Source organism: Bos taurus, chromosome 19, assembly GCF_002263795.3.
Source record: "Bos taurus isolate L1 Dominette 01449 registration number 42190680 breed Hereford chromosome 19, ARS-UCD2.0, whole genome shotgun sequence".
Taxonomy (NCBI): domain Eukaryota; kingdom Metazoa; phylum Chordata; class Mammalia; order Artiodactyla; family Bovidae; genus Bos; species Bos taurus.
The window spans coordinates 44,324,233-44,336,433 of record NC_037346.1 but is presented as its reverse complement, the minus strand read 5'-3'; the positions used below and the strand labels follow the sequence as shown (position 1 = coordinate 44,336,433).

Genomic DNA, 12,201 nt, shown 5'->3' with positions numbered 1-12,201 from the left:
GGGAGCCAAGGCTCTGGGCTGTACCCTCCCCTCCCACCAGGCTGAGGTTGGTGATTAGCTGGGTTAATTATATCCAAGCCATTTCCGATTGGCACAAGCCCACCCACCCACAGAGCCTGCCCAGAGGCGTGCGGGCCTGGCCCAGGGTCAGGATGCTAGGGCGCCAACTACCCGGGGAGGGGTCCTGATGCCTGCAATGGTCAGATGGAGGGTAGAGGTCCTCCCCTCTCCAGGACCTCCTTCTCTGTCCCTCACCCCAAGTCTCCTTCTCATTACTTCCTACCCCTATCCTCCTTTTGGCTCACCCCCACACAAACCCCATCCCCTCCCCTCCCTTCCTCTCTCCCCCAAGGTCTGGAATGAAATCACGGGGCTCTGAGTTCCGCACAAGGCACCGACATAAACACTCTGATTGGGGCTAATTATAAGGGCCAGGTTGGGAGGCTGGAGCCTTCAGAAAACTTGGCTTTCAAACAAAGGGCCCAGGGCTCAGCCCCCAGCCCAGGCCGGCTCCTCTCCAGGCTAAAGAATAGGACAGTCCCAGGCCATAGGCAGTCCTCTCTAAACCCAATCAGTGGCCTGTGATCTTGTTCCATGTCCCAGGTCCTATCTCGTCCTTTCTTGGTTGCTGTCACTTTGGTCCTTCCCAGCCCTGAATCCCAGGGCCTTCCCAGGTGGCCTGGACCAGCCACAAGCTTAGAGGGGAAGGCCAGGCAGCTGGGGAGGGGCTCTCAGGCTGTGAGGCTGGGGACAGGGCTGAACAGAGAGAAGGGGGGAGGCGCCAGGGAAGCCAGCTGTGACAGCCCTAACCCTAATTAGCCAGCTTCAAAGCCGTCCAGAGAGAGAGCCGGCGCGTGTGTGTGCCCTGCTCACTCAGGCGGGTAAGACATTTCAGTCCTAATCAGAGAAGAGAGAGGGAGAAAACCGCTGCCCACCTCCACCCTGGGGATCCCCTAGATCGTGAGCAGGCACCCCAAGTCAGGTAGAGCAAGTGGGAGCACAGGAAATCATTCTATTTTAAAACAGGTAGTTAAAACTACCTGTAAGTCCAAAAGCCTAGAGATGCACGTCCTTTGATCCAGTGATTCCATTTTTAGGAATTTATCCTAAGTATAGAAGATTGTCACAATTTATCGAGCTTCCACAGTGTTAGCTCTTTACATGCATCATCTGACCCAATCTTCACCACGACCTTGCCAGACAGGTACTATCACCTTTTTAACAGATGAGGACTGAGTCTCAGAGGTTAGGAGACATCCACAAGGGCTCACAGCTGGCACTGTGTCGTGCCAACGCCTGTAACTCTCTACACACGTCTGTCTCTTTCTCCTTTTCTCCCTCAACTATAAAAGTCTTATATGTTTATTACATTGTGCTTCATCTTGATACCTGCAGGAGAGACAGGATCTAGAGAATAATCTGGTTTGGAGGTGTTCCTGGTTTTGTAGGTCTGATGGTTTGCCGTCCAGAGCCCCCCTTTTCCATAGCAGAGGGAATTACAGATGGAAAGGGGGACACTGGGGTCTGAGGTGAAGGCTGCCCCAGTGATAAAGACTAGATAATGTCTAACCTGGGATTGAAAAATCAGCTTCGGGGCAAGATGGGGGAGGAGACGTGCACAGATAGACAGACCACACACCCTCTATCAGTTCAGTTCAGTTGCTCAGTCGTGTCCGACTCTTTGTGACCCCATGAATCACAGCACGCCAGACCTCCCTGTCCATCACCAACTCCCTGAGTTCACTCAGATTCATGTCCATCAAGTTGGTGATGCCATCCAGCCATCTCATCCTCTGTCTCCCCTTCTCCTCTTGCCCCCAATCCCTCCCAGCATCAGAGTCTTTTCCAATGAGTCAACTCTTCGCATGAGGTGGCCAAAGTATTGGAGTTTCAGTTTTAGCATCATTCCTTCCAAAGAAATCCCAAGGCTGATCTCCTTCAGAATGGACTGGTTGGATCTCTTTGCAGTCCAAGGCACTCTCAAGAGTCTTTTCCAACAACACAGTTCAAAAGCATCAATTCTTTGGCGCTCACCTTTCTTCACAGTCCAACGCACATCCATACATGACTACTGGAAAAACCATAGCCTTGACTAGATGGACCTTTGTTGGCAAAGTAATATCTCTGCTTTTCAATATGCTATCTAGGTTGGTCATAACTTTCCTTCCAAGGAGTAGTCTTTTTTTTTTTTTAATTTCATGACTGCAATCACCATCTGCAGTGATTTTGGAGCCCAGAAAAATAAAGTCTGACACTGTTTCCACTGTTTCCCCATCTATTTCCCATGAAGTGATGGGACCAGATGCCATGATCTTCGTTTTCTGAATGTTGAGCTTTAAGCCAACTTTTTCACTCTCCTCTTTCACTTTCACCAAGAGGCTTTTTAGTTCCTTTTCACTTTCTGCCATAAGGGTGGTGTCATCTGCATATCTGAGGTTACTGATACATGCAAAATTGTTTTCACCAAAGTCTGGCCATTTTTTCCCAGGAGAATGTCCAAAGATACTGCAGTTTCTCAGAGGAGTCAGCGGAAATTTAAGATTCATTTCAAGGTGAGGAGACTATGTCCGGAGAAGGAAGGGACCTACTACAGTGAGTAGTGAGTTTACCAAAGGGACAATGCCTTGGAAATGGTAGGAACTTGGGCTCTCCTCCCCCAGACATGTTCCCCAGGGCACCCTGGGACAGCATCTCCCCAATTCCAGAATCCAGCTCAAGTCTAGGATCTCAACACCCTCTCGGAGAGCTTTTTGGAATGATCTAAATTACAGATTCCACTGATCCTCACTCTTTGAGGATGTTCAGAAGAATTTTGTCTTGGAAAACCTTAAGTGTTCGTTTCTGGGGCACTTTAAAGGACAAAGAATTTGCAGGGAAAGGAAGCGTCTTTAGGAGGGGAGTCTGTGATGGGGGGAGTCTCATCAGTGAAGCAGGGGAGCTGGAGGACCAAGCACAGTTGTTGCTTTGTGGGATGGGGTGCGGGAAGGAGGGCAGGTAGAAAGCCTCTGTGGTCTGACACCTGCCCAGGGCTGGGGGCCTCAGGTGAAGGGCTTTCTTACTTGGCCCCTGATCCTCCACCAGACAAAGCTGCCCTCTTTCGGAGGGAGGGCAATACCAACCCACTCACAAGGGGTTGAGGGCGACCCAGAAATCTGCTAAAGCAGACCTGGGGCTCATGAGTTTAACTAGGTTTTCCCAGCTAGGGAGTGGAGACAGATCCCTCTCCAGCGGTGGCAGTGAGCTCAAGCGGTTCACTTATGGGTCTCTTCTCCATGGCACTTTGTCCCCTAAATCCTGTACACCAGCAGTCCCCAAGCTTTGTGGCACCAGGGAACAGTTTTCATGGAAGACAAGTTTTCCATGGACCAGGGTGGGGTGGGGGATGGTTTGGGGATGATCTGTGCACAAGAGATTTATGGTGCACTTTATTTCTATTATTATTCCAGCAGCTTCACCTCAAACCATCAGGCATTAGATCCTGGAGGTTGGGGACCCCTGCTCTACACCCTCACTGTAAGAGTTGTTTCATTAGACCAAGGAGAGCAGCCAGAGAGAAAGTTCCCCACTTTCCCTAAGGTAATTCAGTCTTCGGCTACCCCTCTGGAGAAGGGGAGGGCATCTAAGAGAGATATCCTTTCCTAGTGAGGCAATTATCTTATTATCTATCCTCTCCCTAGCTGTAAAACCTATTTTTCCAGTTTTCTCAGGTTCTTTTCCCTCCGTTGGCAGACTTTGAGGGAGGAGGGTTGAGAAGGATCTTTACCAAAATTCACTCCCTCCCACCGGGCTCCGGAAAGAAAAAGGTAATTGTTGCTAGTCTACCATCCCCTCCTGCCCTCAGCATGAGGGCTCACCGACAAGTGTACCCAGGGTACAGGGGCCTGGGGTCTGGGAGGCAGAGGAGGCTTTTCCCAAATCTTCAGCAAAGACCAGCACTCCTCTTCCCACTGGGCTCCAGCTCAGCCACTGGAAACCACCCTCCCCCCATCCCCCGTTTCGCAAGCTTTGGCCATTCTTTCCGGGAGAGGCGCTCACAATTTGTTTGTAATTTAACTCTTTCCTGCAGCCTTTGTGGGGTTCCTTTAGAATCTTGCAACAAATGGAGCTACAGGGTGGTGCCACCTCCCTGGCCTGCTTCTTTGATAGTGGAAGGTAACTCCCCATTGGGACTTCACACATATCATCATTTGAGAAACGTCTAGTTTTAACTTACAACATGGGCCACTGCTACAAATCATCTAGGGGAGGGTTATATATTTTGGGAAGGGGGGTTTTCTGAAATCCCCAGGCTTCATTCAATTCCAAACAAAGCCCCACATACGTGTTCAATTACCACCAAACATTTCCAGATCCCCTCCCCCAACATAAACTAACACACGCCAACACTTCGAACTAGGGGTTCTAACTTACTTTCTCCCTTGTCCCAAAGACTGCCAACAAAGGGTGTTAAGGCACCATTTTCCCTACCACCGTTTAGCTAAAAAAGCAAGATGGGAACTGGGAACCTCTTCTCCATCCTAGCCCCAACCAACCAGGTCAGGGGGAGATGGAAGGAGGAGGTGTGGTTTGGTTAAACTAATAAAATGTTACAACCCTGTTAAATACAATTAAAGGGCTAGATCTCTAGAAGATAATTAAATGCACTTTATTATGATGATTATTAGCTTTTAATTTGCACTATTATCAAGACACAGGAGATGGTGAAAAGTTGAGTTATGGGGGCAAACTTGTTTCACCCCAGCCCTTGGTCTTCAAATCAATCCATTGGAATTAAAATTCTAAAATACTTCAAATATTTGGTTGAGGGAAATGATGTGTATTGGAAACTGCAGTTCTCATACCAGCATGAATGATACTTTAAGAAAAGTCTTGACTTTTATTTGGGGGGGTATAAGGGGAAGACAGAAAACATCTGTTATAAACATTCTATCAATCTTGTGATAGAGAATGTCATGTAAACACTCAACCCCATCCCCACAGTCACAAAGAGCCTGCCCAGAGCCTGTGTCCAAAGCAAAGATACCCACCTCTCCCCTCCCCTCCCTTTTCTGGGCAAGTTTGAAAAGAAACCAGTCTTTTGTCAAAGAAAAACTAAAAATCCCACCAGCCCGTCCATCCGTTCCCTCCCTCCAACCCAACCCATTTTATTGCTTTTTGAAAAAAAAACCAAAAACCCACACGGACCACACAAACCACCCACAAACGGCTAACCTGGATGCCAGAGGAGACATTCAGTTGGGGGCGGCAGTGGGGGAAAGAGCAGGCGTGGAGTAGACAGCAGGGGAAAGGATAGAGATGCAAGGTATCTCCAGACCTATACATCTGAGAACTTGATGATGCTCCCCCTAAAAATGGAGGCAGTCAGGTTCCGTACTCAACCTAGTGGGTGGGGGTGGGGGGTTGTTTCAAAACACACATCACAAAGCACTTTCTGCCCACTCCAAGAGTTCCGGGCAGCCAGTTTAAAAGAAGAAAAGTCAGAAGAGAAAGATCTTCCTGCCAGCAGTGGGGTGGGCCTGGGATGGGGGTGTGTGGAGGCCATTCCTCACTCGATCTCCGCCCTCTCCCCACCACCCCACCCGTCGGTTCGGGTTAGATTTTTTTTTTCCCTCCACGTCTTCATCTCCGTTGGGAGGTTTCCAAAGACTGAGTGAAGGAGACAGCACAAGTGAGGAGAGAAAGGGGGAATGGGAAATCAAAATGAATCCAAGTCTTGTTCAAAACTATCCAACAGCTTCCATAGGCCCAGCGTCAGTGAGAAAGCTCACAAATTTGGCTTGAGAAGTTGAATGTGCCAACTCCTCAGAGCCAACACCTCTTCCAGCAGGCCCGGCCCTGTCAAACCAGGGATGGTGTTTGAAAGGGCCCTGAAGAAAGGAGAGAACCCCTCAGATCCCCCACCCCCTACTCCTCAGGCCCTGGCGCCCTTGCCCTCCCCCCTTTTTTTCTTTTAAATACAAAATATATAATTAAATTTACAAAGACTATTTACAGTTTTAATTACAAACCTGGTGGGGCTGTTGGGCAGAGTTTTCTTTAAAAAGCGACCTAAAAAAGAAATGGTTTCGATTGTTCTTTATTTAAAAAAATAAAATAAGGAGTCTGTAGGAGCCCCCGCCCCACCCCCTCCCCGCGGGCGGTGAGCGCGCGGTGCGGGCCCGGCCGGGGACGCGGCGCACAAGCGCCGGGCTCACACGGTGGTCTCGCCGTGCCGGCTGTTGGTGAGACGGGTGTAGAACTTCCTCCACGAGTGCAGCGTCTTGCCGGACCAGATCCAGAAGCCCGACGTGATGCCCACGATGAGCGTCATGAGGTATTTGATCATGTAGACGGTGAAGTCGGGAGACATGCGCGGCGTGTAGTGCGCCGGGCACGGGATGGCCAGGCTCTTGCAGTGCTGGCTCACCCACGAGCGCTCCCAGTGCTCTCGGAAGGCCTGCTCGTAGAAGTAGCAGGCGATGACGATGGTGGCGGGCACCGTGTAGAGCACCGAGAAGACGCCGATGCGCACCATCAGCCGCTCCAGCTTCTCCGTCTTAGTACCGTCGTGTTTCATGATGGTACGGATGCGGAAGAGGGACACGAAGCCGGCCAGGAGGAAGGACGTGCCTATGAACAGGTACACGAAGAGCGGCGCCAGCACGAAGCCCCGCAACGGGTCCAGGCTATTGAGGCCCACGAAGCACACGCCGCTCAGCAGGTCGCCGTCGATCTGGCCCATAGCCAGGATCGTGATAGTCTTGACGGCGGGCACGGCCCACGCGGCCAGGTGAAAGTACTGCGAGTTGGCCTCGATGGCCTCGTGGCCCCACTTCATGCCGGCCGCCAGGAACCAGGTGAGCGACAAGATGACCCACCAGATGGAACTGGCCATGCTGAAGAAGTAGAGCATCATGAAGAGGATGGTACAGCCCTCCTTCTTGGTGCCCTGCACCACCGTGCGGTAGCCGTCCTCGGAGAAGCGCTCGTTACACACCACGCGCTCCTGGAGCACGAAGCCCGCGATGTAGGCCACCGACACCATAGTGTAGCAGCCGGACAGAAAGATGATGGGCCGCTCGGGGTAGCGGAAGCGCTGCATGTCCACCAGGTACGTGGTGACGGTGAAGAAGGTGGAGGCGCAGCACAGCACGGACCAGGTGAGGATCCAGAGGCGCGCAAAGCGCGTCTCCTCCTGTGAGAAGAACATGGAGCCATCCGGCCGCGCCGGCTCGCAGGGAGCCGCGCAGTCGCGCTCGCCCAGGAACTTGTAGCTGAGATAGGACGGCACCTTGAGGACGCGCGGACAGTGGAACGGGTGCTCCAGCGTGGCATAGCGCGGGGGCGAGCCGCCGCCACCCGGGCCGCCCGGGGTGCCCCCCGCACCCGGCTGCAGGCCGGGCGGCGGCGCGGTGGTAAGAAGCGCTGGCGCGCCGTCCTCCGAGTGGTTCTGGCCCACGCAGATCTGCTCCGCGCCGTGGCGAGGGAAGTGCTCGCAGCGCAGGCGCTCCGGCCACTGGAAACCGAACTTGTTCATGAGCGCCTCGCAGCCCTGGCGCGCGCGCTCGCAGATGGAGCGGCACGGCGGGATGGCCTGCTCCAGCACGGTGCACACGGGTGCGTACATCGAGCACAGGAAGAAGCGCAGTTCGGGCGAGCACTGCACCTTTACCAACGGGTAGAACTGGTGCACCTCCAGTCCGGCGTCCTCTTGGTTCGTGTGGCCCAGAAGGTTGGGCATGATGGTCTGGTTGTAGGCGATGTCCGTGCACAACGGGATGGAGATGGGCTGGCAGAAGCCGTGGTCCGGGATGGATATGCCCTTCTCTCCGTGGAATTGGGCCGGCCCGGCGGCGGGCAGTAGCAGCAGCGGCAGCAACAGGCGGGGCAGGGCGCTGCGGGGCCGCATGCTGGCCGCCGCCCCCCACTCGGCTCCCGGGCGCCCCCCCGCCCCCGCCCCCAGCCCGGAGACCGCGCGCCTTCCCCGCCGCCTCCTTGCCGCGGCCGCCGCCTCCCGCGCCTCTTTGCAAACTTTGCTCGCGGCTGCCGAGTTGGGGAGGCCGGGCGGGGGAGGGGGGCGGCGCGCCTGCCCGCTAGCTCGCCGAGGTCGGACTGAGCCGCCGGAGACACCGCGCGCGGCTTGCCCTCTCTCCTCCTCTTCCTCCTCCTCTCGCCTCTCCCCTCCCTTCTCCGCCCAGCGACTCCTTTGTGCCTTCCTCCAGCCCTCACCTCGGCCTCTCCGATCCCAATTAGTCGGTTTCAAGGGGGCCCCCGCCGGCGGCCCCGCCCTCTCCTCAGCCCCCCAAAAAAGGGATCCTTGAAACCGCCCCGTCGAGCTCTAAGCACCATCCCAAAATGTTCTCTCGGCCAATGAGATTTAAACCCGAGGACCAGCCCCGAGGGCTGGATTGGTCAACCACAACATAATGAGATCAGAAACCAGATGCCAACAAAACTTTCCCCCCCTCCTTTTGCTTTTTAAAGAGACAAGCTATTATTATATTAAGGGCTTTTTGCCCAACACGGGATTTCTCTGGAGTCTCGGCGGCGAGATTCGGAGACACACGTTCCTCAGAACTGCGGAGGCCCGCGTCACTCAGCCCTGGATCACTCTTCTTCCCGGGGCCACGGAGCTCTAGGGGTAGAGCCTCTTTAAATCCGTGCCTCCGCGCCTGCTCCTCGAACCCCACTTATTTCAGTCCAATTTTTCAGAACGAGTAAAAATAAATCTCAAATTTGAAAAAAAAATATTGTTTAAGGGAGATTTTTTTTTAAATTAAGCTAACAGTTTACAAAGACGCTTCTCTCAGCCCATTTTCATGGCATCCAGACAAAAGTTTCACGTCGCCCTATATGTAGACCTCTAGGAGTTTGCCTCGCTTCTCCCTCTACATGCACCCTTAAATAACCCTCTGAAAAATGAGAGCTTGTCTCTTTAAGAGGCTCTTAAAGGGGCCTGGACTCCGGGGCGTAATTGCCCCGTAGCGAGCACAAAGGAGCCCATTATGGTTCTTTGTGTTCGGTGGCACCTCAAAGTGAGAAAACTCAGGAACTCCGAGGCCCTGAGCCGGAGGGTTGGGGCGGGGGTGGGAGGGGGTGAGATGAAGGAGAATGGCCTAGAGCTGCGGCTTCTCCCTCCCCTTTCTTCCGAGGCAAATCTTAATTATGCAAAGTAAAGTTTAGTTGCCATAACGAGGAGGTCTTAATCGGAGGTTAATGGTGGGGGGTGGGGGATGACGAGCAGTTTTCAGGGAAGAGATGGCTCTTTTAGGCCGTTTGGGGGAATTTTCCTCCTCTCTCTGCACCTCTGCCTCCGCCCCCTAAAAGCTTCCAGATATGGTCTCCTGGGAGAGAGGGGAGTTTTACCCAAATCTTAAGTGATTCCACACCAGAAAGGGGTGGTGTGTGTGGCGAGGAAGGAGGCTGGGGGTTGTGGGGGGTGGTGTGTGTGGCGAGGAAGGAGGCTGGGGGTTGTGGTAGTTGGAGTGCCCCCCCGCAACACACACACACACACACACACACACACACACACACACATCTCTCACCTGACTAGGGGGTGGAAGGCAGTGGCCAGCAGGGTTCCGGTTGGTTTAGAAAGGTTTTCTTCTTTTTTCTTCATTCTTGGATTTTAAGTTTGGTGGGGAGGGAGTTCTGGGGCGGAGAGGGGGAATTTGCATGTAAATCTCCTGGGCCTGGTGTTGGATGATGGATCAATTATTTCTATTGTTTCTCAGTTAGGGGAGGGAGGCACTTAAAAAGAGGAAAGAAACTTGAGTTTAGAAAATCTCCTTCTCTTCTCTATATGGTCCAAATCCTCCCAGCCTGGCGAGCTGTTTCCTAATTCAATCTAGAAAAGGATTGCTTTAAAAACAAGACAAAAAACCAAACAACAACAAAAGAAACCTAAAAGGAAAAAAAAAAAAAAAAAGGAGAGATTAGGAAAAAGGAAAGAAAAGTCTCAGTCATAGATACAAACAATGGATCCAGGTTTGATAGGATTCAATTTTTTCCCCCTCCTTGGTTGAATGAAATACAGATTTTCAGGTTCTTTACAACATGAAAATTGGCCTTATCATTTCCTGGAGAGGTTGACTTTTCAGAGCTTTCGGAAGAAAGAGTTCCTTCAAAATCAGGGAGGCTATGCCTTAGCTCTTCCGTTTTATTTTCATTTCACCCACAAGTCCACCTTCACCCCAGAGCAGTCTAGGGATGGGAACATTGTGCTGTCTTGCTCTGTGGGGCCCAAACTAAGCCCAAGGTGCTGTGCCTTCAAATCTCCCCTCTTACTCTACCCCTAGGACATCTAGAGCTGGTACCAAGCCTCTGAGCTGAACAGTGGGAAAAAAAAAAAAAAAATGAGTAAGGCACACTCCTCCACTCCACTCAGGAAGAGCTCACAGTCTGATAGGAAATTGAGAGTAAATCTCCAATAGAAATGCAGCATCTTCAATTTCCTTCCACGACAAACCTGTTTTCCTACCCTAGGGCCAGGCTTGAGTGACAGTTATCCCTTCCACCCCCAAGGCAAAGTGGGAGCTGAAGCTGCAAAAAGAAAAAAGAAATGAAAGACATTCATTCATACAATCAACCTTTCTGTATGCATCACACTTTTACTGAGTTTTCTGATTTTAAACCACTGTGGTAGAGGTTGTGGCCAAGACAGAGAAAAACGGCAGCATCCCTGCCCTTGAAGAGTTGAATTGAGGTGGTTGAACCTAGAGCTTGTCATTAAGAGTAAAATAAGTCGAAAGAAGAAAAACAAATATCGTATATTAACACATATATATATGAAATCTAGGAAGATGCTACTGACGAGCCTATTTTGCAGGGCAAAAATAGAGACACAGACATAGAGAACTAGACTTGTGGACACAGCAGGGGAAGGAGAGGGTGGGAAGAACTGAGAGTAGTGTTGTAATGTACACATTAGTGAAAGTGAAAGTCACTCAGTCGTGTCCTGAGTGACTGTTTGTGACCCCACGGACTGTAGCCCGCCAGGCTCCTCTGGTCATGGGGTTCTCCAGGCCAGAATATTGGAGTGGGTAGCCATTCCCTTCTCCAGGGGATCTTCCTAACCCAGGGATCTAACCCAGGTCTCCGCATTGCAGGCAGACTCTTTACTGTCTGAGCCACCGGGGAAGAATGATATATATACATTACCATGTATAAAATATGATAATATAGCAACTTATATAGTGGGAAGCATAATTGGGAAGGGAATTTGAGTTGGAGAGGGCAGAGGAGTGGGAAGTTGTGGGAGAGATTCACAATCATCAAAGTCACTTAAATTTATGTAAAATGGCCACAGGATTCAGTGCTACAAAGGGAAAGGCGGTGGTGCTAGGAGGCCTCTGTGGTTGGAGTGAGGAGTTAAACAGGATGAAACAAAGGGAGGTCAGCAGGTGTCACACCTTCAGGGCCTTGCAGACCAAGTGTTAGGTGCTAGACGTAGAAATATGACCTTATAATCTCAAGGTAGGGATAGGCATTTCAGACAGAGGGAATAGCATGTGCAAGGGTGTAACGTGGTGAAATGGATGGACTGGGCAGGGGGCACAAGTGTACAAGTACTTTGGTCCTGTTAGAGACCCATGTACACCTGGGAGAGTGACAGCAGAGGAGGTTTTAAATAAGGCAAGACCTGAGATACTGTGCACACAATCTGGACTCCTGGAGATAGAGATGCACTGGCGTATTTAGGGAAGCAAAATGTTTTTTTCCCTCTTAAGTTTTAGATGGTATATTTGGACAGTTAGGTGGAGCATAATTTGAGTCAGCTAAGTCAGAGATTCTAGTTAGCAATAGATCATAAGAGATCAGGCAAGAGATGCTGAGAGCGTGAACTGAGCTGAGGCAGTATAGATGAAGAGAGAGTGAGGGAGGAGCCCAACCAATGTTTCTGACTTAGATGACCTGATGTCATTAACCAGGATAGGAAATGCAGGGACAGGAAGATAATGAGCATAGTCAAGCGAGGTCAAGCCTATATTATGTTCAAAAGAAGATTATATGTTCAATAGAAGGTGACTATTCTAATACAGGGCTTTCCAGGTCGTGCAATGGTAAATAATCTGCCTGCCAATGCTGGAGAAGCAAGAGACTCAGGTTCAATTCCTGGGTTGGGAAGATCCCCTGGAGAAGGAGATGGCAACCCACTCCAGTATTCTTGCCTGGAAAATCCCATGGACAGAGGAGCCTGGTGGGCTACAGTCCATGGGGTCG

The 12,201-nt window shown here is 51.4% G+C and overlaps 1 protein-coding gene across 1 annotated transcript; it reads right to left on the bottom strand.

Moving 5' to 3' along the window:
- Positions 1 to 4,853: 4,853 nt before the first annotated feature.
- FZD2 (frizzled class receptor 2) lies at positions 4,854 to 9,584 on the bottom strand. Its single transcript, XM_003587455.6, has one exon. It carries the CDS (start codon positions 7,886 to 7,888, stop codon positions 6,191 to 6,193), a length of 1,698 nt encoding a protein of 565 aa, XP_003587503.1. The 5' UTR covers positions 7,889 to 9,584; the 3' UTR covers positions 4,854 to 6,190.
- Between the last annotated feature and the right edge of the window lie 2,617 nt (positions 9,585 to 12,201).